General features: G+C 39.1%; 1 protein-coding gene across 2 annotated transcripts in view; it reads right to left on the bottom strand.

The window, feature by feature from the left end:
• Positions 1 to 502: 502 nt before the first annotated feature.
• The window catches only part of ube2f (ubiquitin-conjugating enzyme E2F (putative)), a 40,426-nt gene continuing 13,925 nt past the window's right edge, over positions 503 to 27,003 (bottom strand). For both annotated transcript variants that reach the window (XM_054615232.1, XM_054615231.1), the window contains exons 5-10: positions 24,018 to 24,085; positions 21,398 to 21,468; positions 20,949 to 21,006; positions 15,559 to 15,591; positions 14,382 to 14,444; positions 503 to 3,264 (exon numbers count right to left, since the gene is read on the bottom strand). In XM_054615232.1, coding sequence (XP_054471207.1) covers positions 3,214 to 3,264; positions 14,382 to 14,444; positions 15,559 to 15,591; positions 20,949 to 21,006; positions 21,398 to 21,468; positions 24,018 to 24,085 — 344 coding nt within the window. In that variant the 3' untranslated portion in view covers positions 503 to 3,213. The remainder of the gene's footprint in view (positions 3,265 to 14,381; positions 14,445 to 15,558; positions 15,592 to 20,948; positions 21,007 to 21,397; positions 21,469 to 24,017; positions 24,086 to 27,003) is intronic.

Below are 27,003 nucleotides of genomic sequence, written 5' to 3'. Positions count from 1 at the left end.
ACAGCAGCCCTTAGTAACAACCTTGTGTAACAAACGTGAAGTCTAACGTCTATTTTGGGTTTCACACGTGACACGGGACAGTGGCCTCCTAGATGAAAGTACTGTGCTTCTTTGACCCAAACTAAATTTAAGAAAAATGGAGCTTTAATCTGTGTGTACCGAATTTCCTGATAATCCAACCCCTAGTAGTTGAGAAATTTCACTCATAACCACAAATATTAGCATGGCAAAAAATATTAAACGATGTTCCACCATAAAAACAATTTTCTGACCAATTTTATCCACTGAATGATTAATGGAAAAAATAAATGGCAAATTATTTGGTAGTTACAATAATCGTTACTTGCAAATCATAATAATAACTTGTTGAAGTCAACCGGACTATTTTGCATTGCTGACTGTCAGTCACAAAAATACTTAAGTGAATGAAACACATAATGAAACTCACAGGACGCATTTGTTTTATTTATATTCTCTTTAATATATCTTAAAAAATGGATATACAATCTGAGAAAGAAACGGTTGAGGATTTGAAGAAGAACAAATTGTTAATCTTCTCCCCTGGCCCAAACATGGCGTTAGCCAAAGCAGAGACATGGTCGCAATAGCATCCTGGGAGAAATAAACACTGCTAACTGCCAAATTAAAGGACACATGACAAGTCAGAGCATTAGTAAGGCTAACATTAAGTACAGAGTATTGGGCTGCCGTATCCTGGAGGCAATGAACTGCCATGGCGATAGGCAGTTACATTAGCCTTCAAGGTTTGAGTGGTCCAACACCATGCTGGAAAATACCACAGAACGCCCACATTCACATTTGCTTTCAACAGACCAGGTATTTGTCATATTCTGAGGTCCTTTATGTCAGCAGAGAGTCAGTGTTCTCTGTTATTCTGTTTACTTTCGCCCTAGAAAACCACAACAATTGGAGCTGTTGAACCCTTGCCAGAATAACAGAAAGAGGAGCAAGAGGGAACCATAGCATGCTAACAAGTCACATCATTTCAACACGTCATACTTTAACTGCCCACACACCAAGCGCTCACACACACACACACACACACACACACGCTCAACAAGCACATGATTTCAGACTTTACACACACACACCTTTGACATTAAATAAAAATTTTCAACAACTACATATCTGACATCCTTAGTAAATGCAGCACTGGTAAGATCACATAGACTTTGCCTCATGCAGACGTGTGAACACGCAGCTGAATGGAGTGAGAACAGTGTTGATGTTCAGATATATAGGACTCAAACTTGAGGCACAATGCTAGCCAGGACCGAGCAAAACACACACACACAAGCGACCACACCCTCACTGGCTAACTCAGTGACTCTTTCTTTTTCTTTCTAACACACACAAAATGAACACGCAGTTTATGGCCAAAATCCACAATGGCAGTGGAATAGCAGCACCTACTCAAGTTCACTAGCAAGCTAACGAGTGAGCTAGCAAGCATTGTAGCTAGCAAGCAGACCCACTGGTGAGCACGTCAACTGGCTGCTGAGTGAGTGACTTGTTCACTTTGAGTCCTCCAAACCTGTCCAGAGTGCAACACCTCCAATGTCTTCCACTTTGTATTGACTTCATGAACCACACAATACATTGGGAAAAGAAAGAGCCCCTGGCACGGATTGAAAGACACTCAATTGTTAGCTAGTAAGCTCACTCGCTAGCGTGTTATCTCACTAGCCTGCCTGCTAGTTAGCTTGCTATCTAACTGCCTTTAATGTATGAACCTCTACAATTATTTAGAGGTTCACATCCAAAGACAGTTGAAACGTACAGTTGATACACACACAAATAGAAAGAGAGATATAGTTCTGTCCCTCCAGAAAGACACACTCTACACGTTAGCTTGGGAAATAACTAACCATCATGGGACAGTAAAATGTATTTTATTCCATATTGCAGCATGACAATGACATGAAACAATAACTGTGAGGTTTGAGTGCCGGATTGATGTGGGACTTAAGGACATTTTATACCTTATCCCTTTACTTAAGGATAACGATCCTAAATATCAAGATCAGACATCTTGTTCTTTAGCTGCTAAATGCTCACCAGCGTCGCTAACTGTGTCTGAAAACAGACCTGCAGTGTGAATGTACCTTTTTTTTGACTGTACAAAAAAAAGGTAGAATTCCTACATTGTTATGGGTTTTAAAATGAAAGCTGAGTCAGTACTTTAAACTCAGTCATTGTTTCACCTTAAACCCACTGTGAACTACAGAGCGACCAAAAATGTGTCATTGTCATAGTACTTTCTGATTGCACTGTAGTATGAATGAACTTTTCCATCCTCAACGGAAAGATGTCCATGTGTTTGCGTGTGTGACACAAGAGGAACTGAAGGAGGAATGACAACAAAAGGGCAGCGAGGGGTGGAGAAGTAGCGGGAGCACAGAGGAGAGGTGAAGATGAACACAGTACAATACATTTGGCTGTGGTTTTAGTAGTCGTACTTTATCCCATTGGAGCTGAAAACACAAAACAGAAAGTGCGTGCGTATGTGAGTGGTGTGTGTTTGCACATGCAAGGAGAATGACAGAACGGACAATGTGGTCATTCACATGCTGTCTAGTGGAGCTGTAGGCCTGTGTATACATATGTGTTTACCTTTTACTATAGGATGTGACGCTGTGTGTGTTTATGTGTTTGTGAACTCACATGCATTTTACTCTTTAGTGACACAAACAGAGCAGGCACTGGAACAGAGAACCGATAGCAACAGATATTCTTTCTCTTGATTCGTAATTTTTTTTTTAAAACAGCTGAAAGGGTCTTCCTTTCTTTTCTTTTTTTTTTGCGCACCGGTGTATCACCACGTCCCTTGCCGGTCGTTGCCGTGGCTCGTCTCCGGCGCCGGGACTCCTCGGGGAGGCGCCGTCATTCAGTGATCTCACCACAATGAACGGACATTGTGATCATCGTAACACTTTTCTCTTGTATGCAAGTCTTTACTCAAACACGTTTTTTTTTTTTTTTTTTTTTTTTTTTTATTACTTCGTACTTGCAATGTGGAGTTAATTGCAATTTGGTGAACAGCATGGCAGCAGGGGAGAGCCAAAGAGTCAGCTGTTGATTCACACATGTGGGGGGGAGTTGGCCAAGATAAGCAGAGGCAAGGTAGAGCAGTTTCGTTGGTTGGTTGGTTGGTTGGTTGGTGCAGGCTGATTTAGGAAGCCCTTGCTTCTATCATCTGGCGTAGTGCTTGATGTAATCTTGAACCTTATTCCGAAAATCCTCCTGGAATTGGACAAAGGTAAAGAGAGAGTATGAGAGTTAGATGGAGAAGCCTGATATCAAACACATGTAGAGAGCGAATGAAAGTCAAGATTGGAAAAACTAATATAATCCACCATGTAAAAAAAAAAAAAGACAATAATTCATCTACATAGGCATTCAGTGTATTTCATTATTGGACTTTTTGGGGGGGCCAATTCACCAATTTGCCAGCTGATTTAACTGTAGATTATATGCTTGTTCCAGACATTTAAAAAATATATATTTTAAACAAAAAGAATCAACCTTTGTGCTCTTTGCAGCTGCTTTAAATTTGAATTTTGAATGCATATATATTTTTGCATATTTGACTATGGTTTTAATTTTAATTGCATTTTAATCATTCAGAGAATATCTCATCTAGTGTATGTGTCAAGTGTAAAAGAGTAGAACCACATTACATCTTATTTATATTTGTCATTCAAGCTGACTTTCTCCTTCTGGTCGTGTGTGCCCTTCCACCCCTTTTCCGTGTTTTCCTCTCCTCTTAATCATGCCCCTCCTGGTCGTGCTTGGCTTCTTTCTATCCCTCTGTCAATCCCCTCACCCATCCCTCCTGGTTACATCTGGCCTGTGTGACCTCTGCTTCCTCTCCTGGCAGCCCTCTTTCCTTTCCTCGGCTCTGTCCGTCACTTCAAGCATTCGTATATTTCTCCCTTACCCACTGGTTTTGACTCAGTTTGCTTGTGTCTACATCTTCTTCATATTTCGGTCAAACTATTCTTTAACATCGGGCTGAATGTTTACAGAACACACACACACACACAATGCCATGGATTTGGTCAAAGGCCTTTATCAATTTGAGCTGCTGCAGCTTTCTCCTCTGAAAGGATTTCCTTTATTCTTTTTGTACAAGAAAGTGCACGGCTTAGCAGAACTGCACTTTGGGTCGACACATTGTGCATCGTAGAAGGCGTAATTGGTTGCATGCTCTCTGCGGCTAAGGGGACATTCTTTTGCGAGATTAATGATGATGCAGTCGGTATTGCTTTGGAGGCATCAATGTACCCATAGAACTGTAGTAGATATGACTTCCATGAAAAGACTGCATTAACAATTCACATTGCTTCCGAATGTGAAACTTTGGCTCTGATCAGCAGTTTAATCACACTTTTGTCTAATCAGGTTTCTAATGAGAAACAAGAGAAGATTTACATGTTTTTTCCATAAATGTCATTTGAATAAATGACATTCATAGTGTGCTGAATGTAGAGATTTCACGTTTAGTTTCTACGTTTGCATCCTCCTTCCTCAGCCCCCTCTCTCTAGTCCTTTCCTTAACTCCAGCAGTGATGACAGCAGTTTGAGTATCTGTCCACAGCAGGATGATGGATAGGTCCTATTGCCGCTGAGGGATCTCTCCTTCTAGGCCCTATTTTAATGCCACAAGTGCCGCGAATTGAGCAAAGCCGTGGGGTTTCGGGTGAACGAACTGTGTGGGGATCTTCACATGCTATAATGGTTTATTTCGGGTGCAATGGCACAACGTGTAAGACGGCTAGGATTAACAAATGAAGAGGGAACTTCAGAAAATGGCTTTAACTTTGACTATTATTCTGCTACTTGGAGCACAGAGATTGCTCCTAACAATCTGATTTGACGCAGTTTGAGGTCAGTGATTCAAATAATTCAATAATGTTTTTAAACTTAGAGCTCAGAGGCGAGGCGTGTAATTCAAGCTGTGAGCAATGTGCAAGGTATCAGATCCAATACGTAAACGTTTTTAATATTAGAGTCCTCAAAGCAACTAACAAATAACCTGAAATGGATTGGACGTTAATAACACATTGATAGTATCTATTTCTGTGCTCTCTCTGCGGCTCGGTTGATGTGACGCATCTTCTGCTGGGCGGAGAATTGTGGGTTGGAATGGCAAGAAGAGCATGCTGGCGAGTGGTGTAGTGGGACATACTAAATCTTCTTCTGGCATACTTAAAAGTAAGGTAATATAGGTTACTAGAACGCACCGTGAGAGTCTACAGCCATACTAGCGCTAGCATGCTAACGTGCTCACAATGACAATGGTGAGGCTAAGCTGATATATTGTTGACCAGAATCCATCTGACAGTTGTTGCAGTTAAAGGAACAGAGTAATATTTCCATAATAGAAATGTGATATCCATTCTGACATTAGTAGAATGAGCAATAAGCTAAGACATTTGCAACTCAGAAAAAACCCTATACCTCAAAGCTGACCTGTACACATTAGGATGATTAATTCCATGTTCAATTCACAAATCAGTGTCCAAAGATGAGAGGGGAGACAGACCAGTTTTCATGCAATATATATTTTGTAGACTATACCAGAAACCACTTTTGTGTTCTTTAAAGGTTATCACTTTTTTTTCTTCAAATTTCTATTTCGTGAAAAGTTGAAATAATAAACAGAAACATGGTCTGCTTCAAAGGAATTCTACATTTTGTCCATCTGTCTGTGCCATATTTACAGCACGTGTAAATATGGGATATCATCCGTCTGTCACTGCTCATCCATCTGTCTCTCTGGCATCTTTTGTCAACCCAGCTGTCTCTCGCGAGCTTTTGCAAATATTTACGGGAAAAACCACGACAAACGAATACTTAAAGAGACACACAGTACAACCATCTTGCCACATATAAAATGAGGGAGTAGAGGGTTTGCAGAGTGCACAGACACCAGAGGAAGTTAAGTAAAATTGAATTTGAAGGATGACTGTAACAACCCTATTAACGCCATCTCACACAAATTTGCAAGATAAATTTACTTTGTTTCCCCGCCCCCTTTTTTCTCTCTTGCAGCAGAAAACTGGCTGAAACTGCAAATAACTTTAGCATTCATTAGTTTGAAGACTCACCCAGCAGTCGATTAAAAAACTTTGCTCAGCTTACTTTTTCTGGCTCTATTTCAGCCCGCGGAAGGCAATTAATTCTCCTCTCCTCCAGCGATCTGTGCAGGTACTCAAAATATGTACCGTCATCTGAGGGGAGGGAATGCAAATTAAACCCTGCGGGTACAAACGCTTACTTTAAAAATCTGCTAAAAGTGGATAAATAGGCATCGGAAAGCCCCAGCATGGATCAGGTAAACAGATTGCAAAGAGAGAGATGAACGGGAGAAGGGAGGTGGGAACTGGGAAAAAGAATAAATGGAATAAAGAAGAGACGGAGATGACCAGGGATGCACAGGTGTGTCAGAACACTCAACAGTCCTGCGTTTTTTCACACTTGGGCTGACTGAGGATTTTAGTGAAAAATGTCAAAGCCCCATCACATCTGAAGGTGTGGTCCAGAAAAGTGGATCTGGCTTTTTAAGGGTGTGGGTTTCATGTAAGTGAACTCCAGTGTGGTCCGCTGGGGTCTGCAGCAGATGTCAAAGCCTTCCGCTCCACCCTCAGAAGTTGAACAATGGTGCTGATTGAGCGTGTCACATCACAACTTTCTTTTAATTTTATCCAGCACTGTCGATGTTGTAGCTAAAGAGAGTGTTCTGAGAAGGATTTGTGGGGTAACTGTGAAGATTATCCAGACTGAATACTTAGGAACTGTGTTTGATGACGGACTTAGATTTAATGAAAATACAGGTTACATTGAGATAAAAGGCTCAGTGGTGTCTTGACTGTTAGGCAAAAATAAACTTTTTTATTTTAAGTATTTATACGTTTTCCTCAAGTGTAGATTTTCCCACCATGTGTTCTTTAAAGGAATACTTCACCCACAAAATGACCATTCGTATATCAAATACTCACCCTGTGATAATTTGAATTCATGAAGAAAAACCTTGTTTTTCTAACACGCCTCCACGGCGAACGCAAAATCAAAAGACAGAGAAAGATCATGATGCATTTTAAGACTGCAGCTATCGATTACTTTACTAATTGAGTATTCTACCAATTAATCCAAGCTATTGAGTAAGTAATTAGATAAGAAATACTTTAGCCTCATTAATCCAGTCCTATTCTTACTTCTTCCCAAACATGCATCTTCGCTAAAACCTTAAAAAACACTTCAGTTTGAACGGTCACACTTTTGAAGGCGCACTACTAGTACCAATGAGTCCTAAGCGTTTTAAATAGTCAGTCTTTACTGAAGAAGCATATGTTTGGGAGGCACTGAGCATACAACTGGATAAATGAGATTTGGATGATACAGCACCAGTTTTTCGAGAGTTTGTAAACTTATGCTTTGATATAGTTTTGCAGTATTTAAATGTGGTCCCTATTAGTTTTAGTTCATCAAAGCCAGTGGAGGCATGAAAACTACATTTCTTTAAGCATTCAAGTCAACCCAGGGTGAGTAATTGATTTACAAATGATCATTTGTGGGTGAAGTATTCTTCGAAAGCCATAAGCTAAGCTTGTTTATATAAAAGTAGAAGGAAGTTTGGTTTATTTAAATAAACTTAAAAGGGGGCGTGGGAAAGGGATGTTTTGCAGGTGAAACGCTACATAACATTTCTCATGTTTAAGACAGATTGATTTCAGTTATTCAGTTATTTATAATGTTGCATAATGAATCTTTGGAAGTAGTTGCTGGAATTCTCTAGATTCTTTTGGCACCGAGGCTGTTCTCTGCAAAGTCAAGACCGACCTTTTAAGTTTGGCTTTTAATTGGGTTAACTTATTTATCCCCATTATTATTTATTATATGTTACCTTCTTACTCTTTTAATAAGCATTATTTATAATGAATTGTACTTTACCTTTTTAATTTGGTTTAGTTTGTACTACATTTTATTTGTATTAAAAGTGCGATACAAAGTCTGATTGATTGACGGAATAATACTGTAATCTGGTAAAACAAGTCCTGAACTCTGGGGTTTTGATAAAGCTAAACACCAGCTGAGCCGGTCTCATCATTCATAAGAGATGTTAATAGCAAGAAAGCTTGATGCATCACATTTCATCCTTCAACCGCCGTACAAGCAACAGTATGAGGGGAAGTGAGATACCATCAGATAATAACACAGCTGAGATGCAATCACAGGCAAAAGTCTGAAGGAACCGGATAATTACTGGGACACATAACCCAGAGCAATGGGGATCCAATGTCTGTCTAAAGCACACTTCAGCAGTGAGGATGCTTGCTGAACCGGAACCTTGAAGAAAGGTCTGTCTCAGATTTTAATCACACTCGTAGCAGAGAGGGGCGGAGACAGAATGGGGGGAGGTTGTTGTGACAGGATCTGCCTCACCCTCCTCCTTATTTTGCATTGCTCTCGGTCACAATTTGCATTACCGATACCGTGGCCTCAGACTTTCCAGGAAATCAGTTTGCTTGAATTGTCCTCCACCTCCGTGAAATCAGTGTGTGTATTTTGGTTTTAGCTCACCACTTCCCTATTTAATTGGCAGGTTTACTGGGCGACAAGACAAGACGAATTACTTCAAACGAATCAATAACAAAAATAATATTCCTCTTTCTTAAATTTCACCTGCCAATAAGTCAGCGACTCCATCCACAAACCCAAAGTTGGTGCAGCTGCTATCGCACACAAAACTGGGACAGACAGCAGCAGAGATTCTAGCTGCCAGTGTGTCCTCTGAAAACCATCGTCAGTCACCGCCTCCCTGCCACTTTGACACTAACCTGACAGAACAGGTGCACTCCGTAATGAGGTGCTGCATTTGACTGCACTATTTGAATGTTAACCCCCCCCCAATGATCAATTAGTTGGTCCTTTTTTTTTTTGTTACTTATGCATATGTAATACTAAAGGACGTTATCGAATCCTTACCACAATGGATGCCAACCTTTTGTATCCTAAGGCCCACCTTCCCAAATAAATGAGGGGGAAAAAAAGAGAACAAAAAGATAAACTGGGCTATAAATATGTGTTGAGCCTCTGTCAGCGGTAATAATAAATATAAAATACATTTTCTGCGTACTCTCACTCATCACTTCATGCCATTATGAATCCAAATGTAATAGTTTTCAGGGTCATATGTTCTCACCACGGTTTGGAGATTTTACTGGTGCAGGGTTGTCTCCCACATCACCTTTTCATTTAAAAAAAATAAATACATTTTTGGGGTGCTGCATCCGTCGCCAACAGTGACAACCCTTAAGTCTCCACCTGATGATGTGTTGGGATTGACTTGGTGATATACAAACGCAACTGGTCATTTAAATTATGGATATAAGTTTGACGTTTTTTTTTTTATTTACGTGAATTCTTGGGCACATATTTAAATGTAATAAACTAAAAAGTTTTGATCTAAATATCTAGTTGTTTGGCAGTACCACTGTGGCCCACTATATAGCGGTCGTTGAGAATAGCTCCCTCAGCACACACTTAATCATTGTGCTCTTACAAATACATCTGCACAAACCAAACCAAATTATGTACACAATAACAGCTAGCCCAAAGTATCAGCAATATGCTACAAACTGTCAAAAGTGAAGAAAGTCAAATTATAAATTTGATAACCAGTGAACTCTGTTGTTCTGTTCCCATGTGACTGAGGAGCCACCCTGATGTCTCTTCTTCCTTTGGTTCTCTAATGAGACCCTACACTGCCACAGGGCAGAAAGCTAATAACGGGGACAGACACCAGATCAGGATTCAGTACATGGCGTGTGTGTTTGTATTTGTGTGTGTTTGCGCTTGACATGATGGAATATTGACTGAAGAGGCTTAGCCACTGGAGATACCCGAGGAGGGCAGAGCGTGAGCGTGTAAGAGAGACTCACACTGATGAGTAACGATCAATGAAGATGTAGAGAATTTAGAATGCAGAGGACGATCACGAGGATTGTTTGAACTCTGGAGTCCCACCCTCTGTGCTTCCGTAGTGGACAATATCTTTATTCTATCTTGTCTTTGTGAGGTTTAATACTTCTGTTGTTGTGTGTTGATTCAATGCTATGGTATTTTTTTAAAGCCATTGATGTTAGTGAGGATGCCTGGGTTTTCACTCCATTGAGGCATGTTTCTAATCTCCGCTCCCCTCGTGTATGTATTTCCTAATACATGCTGCTGCGGTTTGAAAGCAAAATGCCTGTCTAAAAGTTTGATATTTACTTTTTTTTGTTTTATTCCTTCTGAAATCTTTTTAACCATTCATATATTAAATTTTTTGCAGCTGTTTGTACAATTTTTATTGTGAACATACCACACACTCAAAACCTGCTTAGAATGAGTGTGTATAGCATGGAATGGGGACGCAGCAAATGTCTACATTGAAATGGAAACACAGATGACATACGTCAGATGCTTCAGATTTATCCTTCCTGGTCTGCTGATGAAAATGACAGAAGTCAGAAACCTAGTCGACACTCAATTTGTTAAAACGTGTCAATTTCAATCTTTTTATGTTACGGAGAAGCGCAATTAGTATTCATAGATTCAAAAAAGACGCTCTAGAGGCTTTTACACTGTAACGGGGTGTGCACGTTTCACAGTTCAGCACTCATCAGCAGTCTTCATAAAATCTAATAAATACTCAGAGAGTCCAGCAGACAAAGAAGAATCCCTAGACATCAGTCATATGATGTGCTCTCACCTCAACCTCAAATAAAAAACAGTCTGCAATGTCAATTGACATTTCATAGTTCACTATTACACGCGTCATAAACACAGCTAATGCTGGAGCAGCAGACTCTTTCAAGCCTATTGGCCTTTTCCATTTTAGTGCCATCTGTGCCAACTATGTTCTTTATACATCTCTCTGTGCATGCAGACACACAAAAAGCCACTCATAAGCAACAATGGTACAACAGATACACGCACTAAATTGCACATGAAGATGCTTCCTTTCAGCCACTTTAACCAGCCCATTTATTCAGAGAGCAGCCACAGGAGGAGTTCAACTTCACACACACACACACACAACACACACACACACACACACACACACACACACACACACACACACACACACACACACACACACACACACACACACACACACACACACACACACACACACACACACACACACACACACACACACACATTAACGTGTGCGCACACACTCCCACGGCTTCACCCACTCTGCTGAAGTTGATTACGGCAGTGGGAGCGGGTCACGGATGGCTGAGTTTGTGTTTTCAGTTGTTGTGACTCCAGAGAACCACAACAGCACACCGAGGCAGCACTTTAACTTAACATTAGAAGTTAGAAACATATTTTAATTGCTTTTACCAGTTGTCTTCCTTTGATTTTGCAAAAGATCATATTTTGAAAACATATATTGATTAGATATTCTATGAAGTATTCATGGTTCAGTATTTGTGGGTATAGCACCTTCATTTTTTAAGACTGCATCTACAGTTTTTTGAGTGTGTTGCATTGTGTAAATTAGCAGCTGTGGATGGAGCAGTACGATACCTGCCCTGTTGCCTTTAGCTGCTAAATAAGGAATTAAATAGGTACTTTAACTTCCTGGAAATCAACCTCAGTGATGGCCTCATGCTGAAAGACTAGGTATAACAAAGAAGGATAAAAAAATGAAGTAATTCAAAATTCCTACCACATCTAATTTTCTTCATAACTGATATACTTAAGATTAATCCTCCCTGTCTTATTGTTCCACCACACAAGCCTGTTTTAACAAGAATTACATCCCATTTGAGAAGTTATGATTTAATTGAATGAGTCATCTGATCAACTGAAAAAGGTCTTCACACATTCAACTAGCAGTGCTGAAGATCAAGATTGTTAAAAACCCCTTTCAGTGCTTTGGCCAATTTTCCAAATTTGTAATAGCCATACATTTGACAGAAATGTAATCATGTCAGGACTGTTGCAAGCGTAGAAAATGAAGAAAACGTAGACAAAAGATGTTGTGTGTTCACCGTTTCACCCGCAGAGTACAGTTCATTATCCTTATCAGGCTTGGAGTGTTATTTTCCTTGGGTTTGCATTTTGAAGTAGTTAAGTCTAAGTATAAAAGTTGAGCAGTGTGCCTTGAGTATATGTTTAGCCCAGGACCTGTGACTGGGCTTTGCCAACCCATCTGCATCTACACCTGGACCTACAGACAACACATAAAGAGCATGGAAGCCAGTGCTTGCATGGAGACGCAGGCTGTGTACGTAACCACTCCCTCGTTGGCTCCACCAATACTCACTAAATTATGGCCAATCAAGAGTTGACTCTGTAGTGATCAATACATTGAGATTTCGAACGCTTATGAATCATCAGGATTTTACATCGTCACTGACAGCTGCAGAGCCATACGACTTAAAATTTGCATCTATAAAATGCAAAAGGGGATTGCTAACAAAAAGTATATCCGTATGGGGGATACGTTTTGAACTTAAATAAAACGTTGGGCAGTGATTTTGCAAACAACCATGGTCACAACAGCTAAAGGGACATCAAAGAAGGCGGTAGCCCACCAGGTGTGTTTTTACACCTTTTCATCGGGATAATGGCAAACTGAGAAAGGAAAGAACAGGTGCATCCTATACAGGTGCAATGTCAATAAATTCACATTCTGCAGGTATTAAACTTTTGTTTTGAAGAAGCCTTGGCTCACTAACAAATTAATCTGGGTTTCTAAAAAACAGCATAAAAGGCTCCCAGTTGACAATGTCCTTCTACACCTGGGACTATTGACTCATCTTAACAATTATGACCCCTGCCACAAACCAGAAATCATTTCTTGTACTCTCTCTCTCTCTCGCTCCCTCTAGCAACAAAACACAAAAAACTCTTTCACGTCTAACGGGGGGTCACTTATCACGCACTGCTGAGTGCATCCCAATGCATCATGGGAAAGGGTATGCGCTATGTGCCAAGGGTCAAATGTTGTACTTTAAAAGAAGGCTTTCAGCTCGCCTCAACTGAAGCTCAACTAACAACTATTACCCCGGTCAGCAGGCTCCCCGCAGAGCTACATTAGTTCGCTTGGCAATCCAGGAAAGCAATTACTGCGAGCGAAACACTGAGAACATATGTTCCCCCACACTTTCTGACACAGGCCTGATGTGCTGATGAAGGACGGAGTGGAGAAGTGAATGGTAGAGTGCAAATGGGGGAGACATAGAGGGGATAAGTTCAGAATCAATTAGCCAGGGTGCTTATCTTTTTGAAACATCTTGTGTGTTTGTTTTGCTTGAGGGGGGCGGCATGTGGCTCAGGAAGTGAAGTCGGTCTACCAATCGGAAAAAAATCACACATTCGATGCCCGGCTTCTCCAGGACAAATGCCAAAGTGTCCTTGGGCGAGACACTGAACCCCAAATTGCTCACCAAGTCTGTGCATGATTGGTTAAATACTTTGATATCAATATTGCGACGATCTTGTAGGGTGGACCATTGTTGCCGTTACACAATATTCACACAATGACATTTTTGATAAATAATCATCAGTAATGTGGATACAATGACTAGGTGGGTAAAGGCAAATCATAGAACAGATAGGACATTCTTTTATGTTCAGAAAATCACATCACTTAACTGTCATACAACCTTTAAAACCAGGAAAAGGCACTACTTATGAGATATTACGATATCCAAAATCGAATCAGATATATAGCCTCATATCACGATATCAACAGATATCAAACAGTGATACATTGCCCAGCCCTACATGAAGTGTACAGCGCTTTGAGTGGTCGGAAGACTAGAAAGGCACTAAATAAATGCAAGATAAAGTATAACTAAAGTTAAAGTTCATAAAAACTCACACACAAACACAAACGCATGCTTTAGTATGCTGATTTGACTCACAGATTGTAGAGTCTGCTATCTACTGTTGAGGCACAGAAATAAAGTACTGATATAAAAATAAAAAAATACAGCTCTGAACTTTTCGTCACAGCCATCCTCTGCTGAGAGAGGCTGCTGTGTGCTCTTCAGCCCACTGTACCAGATTAAAGCCCTCTCAACTGAATATCACATAATCCCACCTAAAAAAGAAAATAGTGTGCACAGAAAGCTGCGCGTCTTGTCCAAATATAATTTATTTCTATGCGGGCTGAGGGTATGAATATGATTATGGAGACTATAAGTATATCTGAGACGCGATGGGGAGGCCTCACAAGTGAACCGTCTGCATGTCGATGACTTCAGTCACTGTTTGGCACCGAAATTTGTGCCCTCCGATGAAACAGAATTATAGATACGATCAACCTGAATGTGTCAGTGAAGCCTCACCTTGTCTCTCAGATGATGTTCTGCTGCATCGATGTTCAAAGGGTCATCGAAGTTCAACAGGTCCTGGAGCACAGGGGAGGAGAGAGAGAGAGAGAGAGAGAGAGAGAGAGAGAGAGAGAGAGAGAGAGAGAGAGAGAGAGAGAGGAGAGAGAGAGGATGTGAGGAAAAAAAAGGTACAGAGAGTGAACCCACAAGTGAATGATCATGAATAGAAGATCTTTGCAAAGTTTAATAGTTCTTTGTTTGGGTCACATTTTGTTTCACAATTCTAAAAAAAAAAAAAAAAAAAAGAGCGTTAATAGAGATTAAAGATTAAAAAAAGGAGAATGGCCTGAGAGGTTGTTTCCTGATTAAGAGGTCAGATTTAGGGCATGAACGCACATCAATGCAGATTACAGTCACCATTATCATCCCAGACACAGTGCTGACCTCAGGGGATGTGTGGATGCTTTCGAAATGCGTTGGATGATGGATTTATGCTGGCTTGCAATTATTATAATTATATTATATTTGGGACTAAACTAAATAATATGTTTGCTTTCAGCTGCTCACTCAGCTGCATTCAAAATGTTTAAATAAACTATTTAAAACACGTATATTATTTTCTCAATTAAAAATTCAACATTACCTCCATTCCATTTAACCTAAAAGCTTTCATATTAACAGAATACAAAGACTTTTAGTAACCTATTATTTTAAAATATTTTCCCATCATAACCTGAAATCTGAAGAATTTGTAATGCATTAGACTCAAGACCTGGCACAAGGGGAAATCCAGAACCAGCTGGGGATGAATTTACAGAAGCATAATGTGCAATACATTTTTTCTGTTTTTTATTTTCCTTTATTATCTCAAATTGCTCTACATACTGAGAAACATAATGTCCCGAAAGTCAGAAATGAAGGTTTTATAACAGCTGTAAGGAAAGATAAACAATAGCCTTGGGTCACCTTGGTATCACCTACATACAGTCAGCAGCCGTGCCTTTTTATTATTTCCTTATTTAACAACAGGAAACAGTGTGCGCAAACATAACCATTCTTTTTCCTAGAATCTGACTATTCATTTGATGGCCGTTTGCCCCGTCACTGTGATGACAAATCAAAATGTATTTTCAGGTAGCTTAGTTTCTAACAACCAAGGCATGTTAATCAAGTAAAAGCAAGCAACACTTACAGTAAACAAGGAGTTCAATCCCCAGACAATGTCCTGGAAAAAAACAAATGAAAAATTATGAATGATCAAATAGTCAAATCGTATCACAGTTTCAATATATGTAAAACATACACGCTTCACAGGAGAGCCCAGTACAATTAGACAAAAATAAAATTATTATATTACATAGTATGTATATAGAATATTATCTATATGATATGATATGATATTACCAATCTTGTGAATAAAATTGGAATATATAAAGTATGAAAAAACATTCATTCCGCTGACGCTAATTTAGTGGGTGGTCAATTTAATGTCTAATATTATTATAAATCCTTTCAGTCTTATGGTTAAAAGAAATATATATTCTTAAAGAAACCAAACACAACATTAACAAGAGTGCATGGCATTTACAAAAACCTTTGTTTTTTAATGAATGTGCAGTCACACAATATGTACAATATTCAGAAACATCCATGAACAGTAGCAGTGCATTCAATTATGTGTACTTAACATTGTAAATGTACTATAATACTACATACAGTATAATCACTTCGCTTGATCGTCAAGTAAAGCTTTCACCTTTGGATCTCCATGGCGGTAATCACTATATACAGCAAATATATCATTCTGTATTCAACTGTAATAAGGATTTGAGAATTTCTTCAACATTTCAGTCGGGACAAAGCAGAGGCACAGGAGTACAAAAGATGTTTAAAATCATCAAATCCCTGGATACTGTCAGTGGAAGCCACGAGACTCTTTAATGTACCACTGTAACATGCAGGGTGTGACTCTACAGCAGGTCTGCCACTAGCTATAGGCCTTATCGTTCTGTGTAAGGAAAAGCAAAAGCTGCATCATTATAGCTTTTTTTTTTTTACTGTATGTTGCGACTTTTATTATCCCCTGCTTTCTACTTCCAGAAATAGTCAAGTGAAATCCCAACTAAGAACAGCAGTGTCATGGTGAAGAAATGAAACAGAGACCAACTAACAAGGAAGGTTTTTTGTTTTTTACTGGGAGCTGCTGCAAAGAACGACGATCGAGAATTTGAAGGTAATGATTTCAGGGATGCCATGTTTCGCTTGTTCTAAAACACATGAAATTATTTAATTTACATAATGAAATTAAGCTTTAAGGTTGCAAAATGCGTGTTTGCTGAATGTGATACAACCAAATGATATATGAAAGTAATTCCTGACTGAACCAACCACAAAGAACAATGTATTGCATTTTCTCCATTCCTTTCTCCTTTGTACCATACATATTTATAGATTTAATTAACAAACCAAAAAAACATTCTATTTGTTTCATCCCTTGTGAACTGCAACCAAACTATTGCCCACTTTTATTCCAGTCAGCCTGTTATGAAACACTTAATTTCTTAAAGCTATGGTATAATCTTTTAGATATTGAGTTTGCTGTTTGTCCTTCTACTCAGAATGTAGTTTCTGAGCTGCAGTGAAACGTACAATCCCATAAATAATCAAAAGACAACACAAGAGCTGAGAGTAAGGAGAACTCTGCTAGCCGCCAGGCTAACTCATGCAGTGTAAAAGTGTTAGAGTGGAGGAGAGTGGCGACAGAAGGGGGACATCATCACCCATTCAAAAACTCGCACAATCCTTTCTGACTCGCAGCTTTTGCTCTTACTTTTTCCTCACACCATTTTGTGAGCTCACAGGGCCACTCGCGGACACACGTGAACCCGAGCCGGGCTGCACCATGTGCACATCTGAATTTAAGTCAACAACGATGGGTTGCATTTAAACTTGGTCCGGGAGCACGAAACAAACATCCACCGACTGTCAGACACAGACCAAAGAGCAAAGACAACACATCTATGATCAACATCAAAAGGTCAGTGTACTTTCCATCCGAGGTGAACTCCCCATGGCTGAACAGATGATAATGTCGGCCTATGCCTAGTCGTTCCATGTCATCACTAGTCACATTCACTGACGGATAAAAGCAGAAAAAAAGCTTTTTATTTGTGTGTTAGTTCATCAGTTTATGCTCATTTAGATTACGTATTTAGAATTAACAAATGAAAAGAATGAAGATTTTCACAAACTCGTGGCTACATGGCTGCATTCACAATCTATAGCCCTTTTAACACAGGGACTAAGCCCTTAACAAGAGTTGCTACCTTGCCAGATTAGATTTTTTACGTTGAACCAAACAACAGGGGCGTAAAGCTGCCTCAGTGTGTGATTTTAAAAAGCATGACCAACATTAAGCTACTAATATGCAAAACCAAATCGTACGGACAGAACGTTCAATGACGTAGAAACCGAACAGTTTTGATGAGCCACCATTATTAAATACAGACATGCTTATTATACGTTGAGGAGAGGATATAACATGAACGTAGGCGTACTTGACCATTAAGTAGCTTGCTTTATTTCATGTTTAAAATCTGTGTTATGGCTTCATATAATATAGAAATATCAGTAATTACTATATTTATATACTAGTCATTATGATATTTATATGTAATGACTATATTGCTATATTTTGGAGTTCAAACCAATTGAAAATGGTTGTTTTTCTTCTCCCTAATGTGCAAAACAAACCGAACCAAAACAAAGAAATGTGACCCAAGAACCATGATGCATACGGAACCGTGGGCTTGTTGAACCTTGTTGCACCCCTATAGGCTACGTAAGTGAAAGAGGTGCGACGTGTAACACAACAGCGTACCGATTGTACCTTTTTACACAGATGGCGATTCGGCTCCGTTACTATTTTCGCTGCTGGCTTAATTGGGGAACAACTCTGTCCTTTTGTTCGGTCTCAGTGCCTTTTATACAGACAGCAAGGCGAATAACAGCACATTAGTCCACCTTAACCAGTCTGTGTGAAAGGGGCTCGACTATTCGAAAGGTGCAGAAGTGCTTCGTTGCACCAGTAAAATCGGCAGCAGAAGAGGTTAAAATGTCTCCTTTTCCTCCACTCCACTTTTACAGTGAACAGATACGGCAGCTTTCAGTCATGTGTCTGTATGGTGAAACTTTGCACAAATGCATTCGTGCCGATAACGCAAAAGCTGCGATGCCATGAGTGTGTATAATAAGCATGACTGTGTGCTCACTGAATAGTTTTGCTATAATGAACGAAAACACACAGGAAGATGAGTCCGTATTCTGTATGCAAAGCCGCTTTCCCTGCAGTGACTTCTTCCAATCAAGGCAGAGGAAGAGAAGTGTTCAAAACAACAAGAATACACAACTGAGACTGGAGTATGAAAGACAAATCATCGGTGTGTTTTTCAGAGCAATATTCTTTGAAACTTATTTTTTATATTCATAAAATAAACATGTTTAAGTTTCATTTTAAAACAATGAAAATACTGCTTGTATGGGGTTTATTTTGCAATTAGTTTTGGAAGAACATATTGGAAAGGTCTTTGGAAGTGGAAATCAATACCTAGCTGTGTGGATTCCAAGTCAATAGCAGACCCATCTTAACTGTATAATGTGTTGCTACTTTGGATTGTCTGCCACCACATTTTGTCACAATCCTATCTTTCACAGTAAACCACACAAGTGTGCGTTGGCTGGGATGCAAAACAAGTGGCTTTTGGCACAAGTGAATCATTTGGCTAGGAATGAACAGCCAACCACATAAACATTACATTTTTACATTGCTCATACAAGTCCTTAGCTGTCATATATCTTGTTGTTTGCATGTCTGAATGCCTTGGGTGAAAGTTTATCTCTGCAATCTCAAAATCTTACATAATGGAATGTGTGTGCATGGACATTAGCATGTTTTTTTGCTCTTCTTTTGAGTTTTTGCTGACCAGGATATAACATAGTCAAGGCTTAGATACTGATATAATTAGTAGAAATTAGATTTTGAGCTACACTTTAATGGAAAATTCTTCCATTTCTCCTTGGTGTATCATGTGATTGACATAATGCAGAGTGTAACATAATGTATTCATTGATATGGAAACACTAAACCCGTCATGATGATATCGCAATAGGTCAAACTTTATCTAGCTTGACGGTTTTCAATTCATTCTATACAAGAAGGGAAAGCAGACTACGGCTTCTTCTGAAAGCAGAGAAAGAAGACACCCCAAGTATGCTAATGTTTGGAGACAGCAACAGAAACAAGGATTAAAACAAACCCTTAAAACCTTAAAAGAAATTGGGAGAGAACCGTTAAGGATAAGACAATTTTTACTGGATGTCCCTCTAGACCTCTACAGAATCTGGCACTGAAGGTAGGATGGCCTAACCTACCCCGCTAGATGGTTTGTTACACTGAACGATAAGGAAAACCATCATTGGAAACACTTTCAAAAATGGCAGGCACTTTAAAAAAAATACTTGAAAGGTGATTGGAAGAACCACGGTCAATCAAAGTCTTGCTGAAGCCAGTCGGAAGTAAAGCGGAAACATCTTTACTATTGAGAAAAACCTTCAGTGCCATTCTTTGCCCTTCTTTCAATCAAGACAGATTGATTCGTCTTGATTGAAATTCGTCAGTGCATACAAATATGACATGTGATTCTGCAAGATAACGGAGGGCCAACCAAATCAATGTCCCTCAGCTTCCAAAGGCAACTGCATCCAGTATGGATACATTTACATATTTCATAATTACAATCCCACTCCAGTGCAGTGACTGAGAGGAATGTTGATCTGGCTTTGCCTCCCTGCAGAGAAGCACAGATGGGCGTCCATTGGATCAGAATGCTTAGGCCAAAATTAAACATGGAAGGCAGAGCTTCACCGTAAAACTACTTTCAGTTCCACAAGGTAGTTGCCATCAAAGATAATTTTAGTCAAATCTTGAATAGGGATAGCAGACGTGTCCTTCCTTTAAACTAGGGATGCACCAATATCACTTTTTTTCAAGTACAAGAACAGGTAGAAGTACTTACATTTGGGCTATTGCCAGGACCGAGTACCGATAGGAGAACCAAATAATAGATTTACTGTTCTTACAATAACTATGAAAACGTGTTTTATCACTTTTTGACTGTAACAAATTATGTATAAAAACATTCAACATTGTGTTTTCCTGATACAAACAGAGCATTGGGATGTTAATAGTTAACCATTGAACCGTGCTATCTGTTAAAAAAAGCAGAGCTAAACTTGAGATAAAAATATGCACCCGGAAAATAGCATAATAGGGCTTGTTTAAACAATCTGGCCCAACATGGTGTCTCTCAACTCCAACTAGAGTCTGCATCTCAGTTTGCTAATTGGACTGTTTACTATGAGTGCTGCTCGGAAAAAAGGAAGTCATTGCCCAGATATCCACTGGCTACACCGGAGAACCCCATAAATATAGCCCCTCATCCCCAGAGGCTTATGTATCGTCAAACAGCTTACAGCTTTTCTTTAATAAAGACACATTCTATTAAATGAATACAATTCATTTACCTTTAAAGTTCTAGTTGGGGCCCAGCCTGTGCCATCAATAGAGTGTTCCCGCAATAAACTGAAATTAAAAAAAAGAAACACAGTCATTTACATTACATTACATTACAGTCATTTAGCAGACGCTTTTACAATGCTTGCATGTCATCTAGGTCACTTTGTGGCAGCTTGGCATTGAACATTGCTGCCCTCACGCAACGATCTTGCCAAAGGTTACAAACTCAAAGACCACTGTATATAAAAGCTCTGACAAAGCTGTAACATTTTCGAGAATGTGATTGGCTACCTTGTTTGAAGGTTTGACAATTAAATGTCAGGGAATGTGGATGAGAAGGGATGGCTATCTTAGGGAATATTGTTTTATTTGCAGTTTCCATCCATTTCTTAGCAGGAAGAAAAATGATGTAACATAAAATGAAACATGAATTAAAGGAATGTGAACGGAGCATTACCTCAAGCAGATCTCTCCGGTCTCTGTGATGTTAGGATGCCATATTCTGGTCAGACATCTCACTTTAGGAGGCTGAAAAATGTTGCAAGAAAGGGGAGAGACATTTGTGCAAACTTTGAATATACACTATTCTGGGAATATTTATGTGATACAAGTCTTTGCTGAATGTATACATGGAGAAAACAAGTTGAACTGAAGGTCAAGGGTTGAGTGTGAACAGGAAAATACTACATTGGAGTAAAGAGGCATTGGTGTATGGCCGTGCCTTACTAGGAGAGCTTTTGGCCTCAGATCCTCCTCAGTGACTAGAATTAAATCACAGCACAACATCAAGGAAACGTTTTCATCATTATGTAAGTATTAATTAATTAAAGTAATTACCACTTCAATTATTTAGTTTTTTTTTAGCTATTAATATTGAACAGATTTATTATGAAGGTTAAAACAGCCCTTCTCAAAATCGTCAGACCAAGGTAAGATCCTCATTGACTCTCCAAGGTTTTTCGTTTCTTTGTGAACCATGTGTAAAATGCTGTCCAGGCCAATTCATTGGTATGTTCAACCATGTGTTTATGCAATTCAAAGCCTTTCCATCAAACCTATTTTTAGTCTGTAATGACACCCCCACAAAAATAGACACATGGCAAAGAAAAGCCAACAAGGCCATAAAATAAATACATTTTAAAAAACGTCACTATTTGCAGCCTGGTGATGAGGTTCAAATTTTCTTGAAAATGTTTTTGTGAGATTCTTAAGTTGTGAGCAGTCAAATAAATCAGCCTTCAAAACTCAGGCCAGGGTCCACAGATGGTGTATTCACTGTTGTTGGTCAACATGGACGCTTCTGTGCCTTCTGAGCCTGCATGTGCTCCATGTCCCACTGTGTTTTAGGCTTTAAACCTGTCTAGTTAGACCATTTTCTGATTGGGGAGGCAAATATCACTACAGGGAGCCAGCTTACATGTTTTAAAATTATCCACACATTTTGAATAAAAAGTACTTTTTGAAATTTTACAAATCTGAGAAGACATCCAGTATGATTGCTTTCATAATGTTAAACAATAACATATTTGAATATTAGCTTTGCATACTGCTGTAGCAGAAAGAGAAAAGTGTGTGTCATTTTTTCCTGATTAGTAAAAGCCACACAAGCTGTTGAAAAATGAATACAATCATGTAATAGTTTTTCATTCTCTTAGTCACACGGTAGCTGTGGCAGTGATGGAGATAAGAAAAAAGGATGCAAACAATAATACTGAGAGACCTCAGGAAAAAGCCAGAAATAAAAGGTTGTATTGATTGCCTCCATACAGACCCTGATGCGTAATCCCAAAATGAAATCAAAGGGTTAAATTGATGGATAGAAACCCATTCACACCAGATTTCTCAGCCCTGTAAATACGAGGAAAAATCATTGACATGCTGTTTAGAGATTCATCAAAATGGGCTGTTGTAATGTGAGCTACGGGTTAGATTTCACTGCCTTTGTAGACAGTTTTGAAGAGTAGGCCAACAGGCAGCGGAATGTGTTTAGTAGGAGTCACCTGCTGTAATAATTTGTCTCTTTAACTACTAGCAGGGTAAACAGGTATTATTCCCATGGCTTGCTTTAACAATAAAGTGCTGCAGGGATGATGTCATTTTTAGGCCAACCTGGTAGTCTGCATCACAGTTGTTCCATCGACAAAAAGCCAACAGGATTTTGTCCACGTTTTGTAGTTTCATTAAGCCACTTCTAACCAAGCGGCTTTTTTAAGACACTTAAAAGCTTCTACATTCCCATCAAGAGATGGGTGATTACAGACGTATTTTATCTCGTGGAACAAGGCCTGAAATAGCTTAACGGACCTTAATTCAGTCACCTAACCAAAAACCCATGAAATAAAAAAAAAAAATGATCTTGAGACAAAGGAACTTTAAGTGCAAAGATGCTGACTCATTTACAGGATTAAGGATGATTTTAAAAGAAGTAATAGGCCTTGTGATGAGGAATGCTTCGGAAAATGTCTGTCTGGGCACACCGCTCTTCCCCAATATCCACCACAGAAGTAATTCTCTACTCGAACGCCGCTGGGCCTTACTTCATGAATCGATTAACCTTTCATGATTGAATGCTTATTATTTATCATTCTGCGGCAGGCGGCATAAAACGTCAACAGATGGCTGCATGTAGAGGAAACAGTGTGTGCGTGTGTGATAAAAGACCAGGATACAAAGCATACATACATGTGCAAGGACAAATAGAGACACCAACAAAAGACAGATTCACACACACACAAGCACACACACATGCTGGCATGGTGAATAAGCCTGTGTAGCAAGAATTAACAGGCGATCATGTAAAGAATAAATTGAACAGAGTAACATCAACCTGTGAAGGCCAGGAGGAAAAATGATGCAGTATAGTCTGCAGACCTTCCACCCAGAGAATAAAAAAATCTATTGTTCTGTACCCTGATATTCTAATTAGAACACAATGCACATATTTTGGCCAAAACAGGAAGCTACCGACTGATGCTGATGACACAAATACACATGTGGGCATGCATATATACAAACACACAAACAGACACAGACTATTTTTTTTACACCAAACTGTGAGAGATAACTGAACCACTCACCACCATGTTATAGGCTTCAGGGACGTCTATTTCAAACTGAAACCTTCCACTTTGGTAGTAACCCTCATCTGGAAGAAGATGGAGAAAGAAAGACAGAGGACAAGGGATTTCAGAAATCTATACACATTACATTTCAGGTTTATGACAAACAACAATTTAGGAATTCCAGTAGAAAGAGGGGGCTTCAATTGTTGTCATACATTTCTGATCAGGGTTTAAAAAATGTTTGAGATGCATGAGACTTTCTGGATTAAGTATCATGCAGTGAAAAAGATAATTAAAATCCTTTAAGACATCACCATAAACACAAAGACCTAAAGCCAAAACAATAATATATATAAAAAGAAAAAGCATGTAAAACTAGAAAATAGCCAAAGGAGCAGATTAGTCGATAGATAAGTAGATTTTCCTTTGATTTTACTGCAATGTGTGCAGTCCAGAAAGTGCATCCTCCAATGGCAAAGTATCACATTTTTCTTCAATGAGAAGGAAAAAACTGAAATTAATGAGCCGGTTTGGGTATAACATTGATATCCGTGCTTCAAATGAAAAATAGTTTACAATGGAAGGGGCTGTGCTGGTGTGCTGCTCAAAAAGTACCGTTGAGCAGATGATATACGATCCGTGAAGTCCAGTTTGAATAATAACAATCCATCTCTACAATTGCAAGATTCACATTAGAATAAAGTCACAAAGTAATCTACTCAGAAAGGTACTAGCTTGTGCTTTGATTGGCCAAAAGCAGTATGCCACCAGATGATGTTGCACTGTGAGGAAAGGTTGAGCCAGATTAAAAAAAATTTGGGTGTTTTTTTTACTGGAGCACGCCCATGCTAGAGCAGTGGTCTCACTGTAATGGAGATTGAGTCTGAACAGTGGAGATCGACAAGCGCATTCAAGATCAATAAGTGTGTGACAGGAGAATAAATGAGGGGACCTGTAGGTCAAACAAAACACTGGCTAAATCCTCCATTTCCATCTCACAATGGCCAAGGACATTTTATGCAAACACACCTAATAACAGACATTAATTGGACGCAGACAAATGTAGAGAGGGCCACATGCAAGCAGAGAGCATGTAAGATCACTCATGTACACACAGTGGAAATTAGATTTTTCTTCATCGATTGCTGCGACGTTTGTTTGACCAGTTTATGAATCTGTCTCCATCTGTAAGCTGTCCAATCAATGCCAATTAAAGGCTCATTCAAGACACAGGATCTGTTTAAAGACTGAGGTGTCTTTAATTAGTTGGACGTTTCTTCTGTGAGCTTACGGGGCGACATGGTCAGACGGGGACAGGCATGAAAGGGTTACAGCACTTTCAGGGATCAGAGGAGGACTGAAATAAAAAAGCCTGCCTGTTAGAGCTCAAACAGGTGGACTGACACTCTTGGCAACTTCTGATTGAACCCAAGAAAGTGAGAAAAAAGATTGAGAGGAAAGTCAAGCACTTGATAATAAGCCATGTAAGCACTGAGCAGCCAGTATCCAGTTGTGCATTATTTCTATATAAAAGCAACTTTCTCAGCTGTCAAGCATGGACCACTTACTAAAATGCACATTTGCAATTTATTTGAAACCATCTCATTCACAAATATGGAGTGGCAAACATTTGATTTACACCTTAAAATAATGTTCAATTCAAATCTACAAAATACCACAGTTATTTTAATGCTGCTATGACACAGTATAAGTAACCCTTAAAACTTTGGAGCAAAAAGTTTCAATTCAAAATCGGCATAAAGGCAAGCAGCTCTCCCGCTCTCACTCTCTCCCACCCGTCTGTACTCAAACACTGGGCAATTTGAGATAAGGCCTTTGTAAAAGGGCTATCTAAACCTCACCCAGATTCCATTCACTGTGACAAAGACAGGGGTCCAATTTAATTAGACTGCACAAACAGTCTCCCCTGTATTATAAATGAGAAGAGGGAGAGCAACACTGTGAGAAATAGAGATACAGCTTAAACAAACTTTCAAGTAGAAAAGGAGGATAAAGATAGAAACAGCGACACGTCAAAAAAAACAAGTAATGGATGGATGGATAGAAAAAAGGGACAAAAGAGGGGAACAAATAAGGGAAAAAGCAACAAACTGATAGAGGGAAAGAAAGGAGAGCATCTACTGACTAACAGTGGCAGTCAGAGGTCATAAATTATTCATGAGTGTCTTCAGTACACTGGAACAATCAGTCTTTTCTGTCACAAGACACTGGGCCTGCACAATTTACACACACTGACACACACATATTCAAACAACTAAACTCCAAATCTTTAGGGAAAAAAAGATTCTAGACATCATTTGTTAGGGAGCCCAAAAGTTCAAACAGAAAGATTTAAATCAGTTGGTTAAAGTAACAGTGTGAAGCATTTAGGGGGATCTGTTGGCAACAATTGAGTATATTAATATTAAGTATGTTTTTCTCTGTGTATAATCACATGAAAATAAGTATGGTTGGGTTTCTGTTACCTTAGATTGAGCAGTTTCTATTTACATACAATACTCAAATTATACACAGTTTAACTTTAACCAACGAAATAAAGTTTTACTGATGATTCTTTATTATTATCCGTCGATATTCAGTTAAATATGCGATCAGGACATCGGCATTTATGCTTTTCTAGTCAGCGATCTCTGATAATGTTACGTTGTAAACAACTAATCCGTGTTTAATTTGAACAAAGGTTCCGTTTGGTAACATACTACGTTCAGGCTCTGTTTGTTGAAAATGAGTATTGGGCGAAGGTATATTAAGAGAAACTAAGAAACTTGAATAAATCCAGTTGTATGAAGGAGATGTTTTCACAACAACATAAATACACATTAGAGAATTTAAACTACTAATGACAAGATTAGTTTGAATATACAAGGTATTACTTCCTTTTCAATTGAATTGTGTGTTTTTAATGAGGGAAAAAAAACAAGTAAATTAAAAGGATAACATTTAGAATTTTTGATGGTTTGATGGTTGATGACTTCAGAGC

This window comes from Anoplopoma fimbria, chromosome 16 (genome assembly GCF_027596085.1).
Source record: "Anoplopoma fimbria isolate UVic2021 breed Golden Eagle Sablefish chromosome 16, Afim_UVic_2022, whole genome shotgun sequence".
NCBI classification, from domain to species: domain Eukaryota; kingdom Metazoa; phylum Chordata; class Actinopteri; order Perciformes; family Anoplopomatidae; genus Anoplopoma; species Anoplopoma fimbria.
Note: the sequence above shows the minus strand (reverse complement) of the source record. Positions and strands in the feature narration are given on the sequence as shown.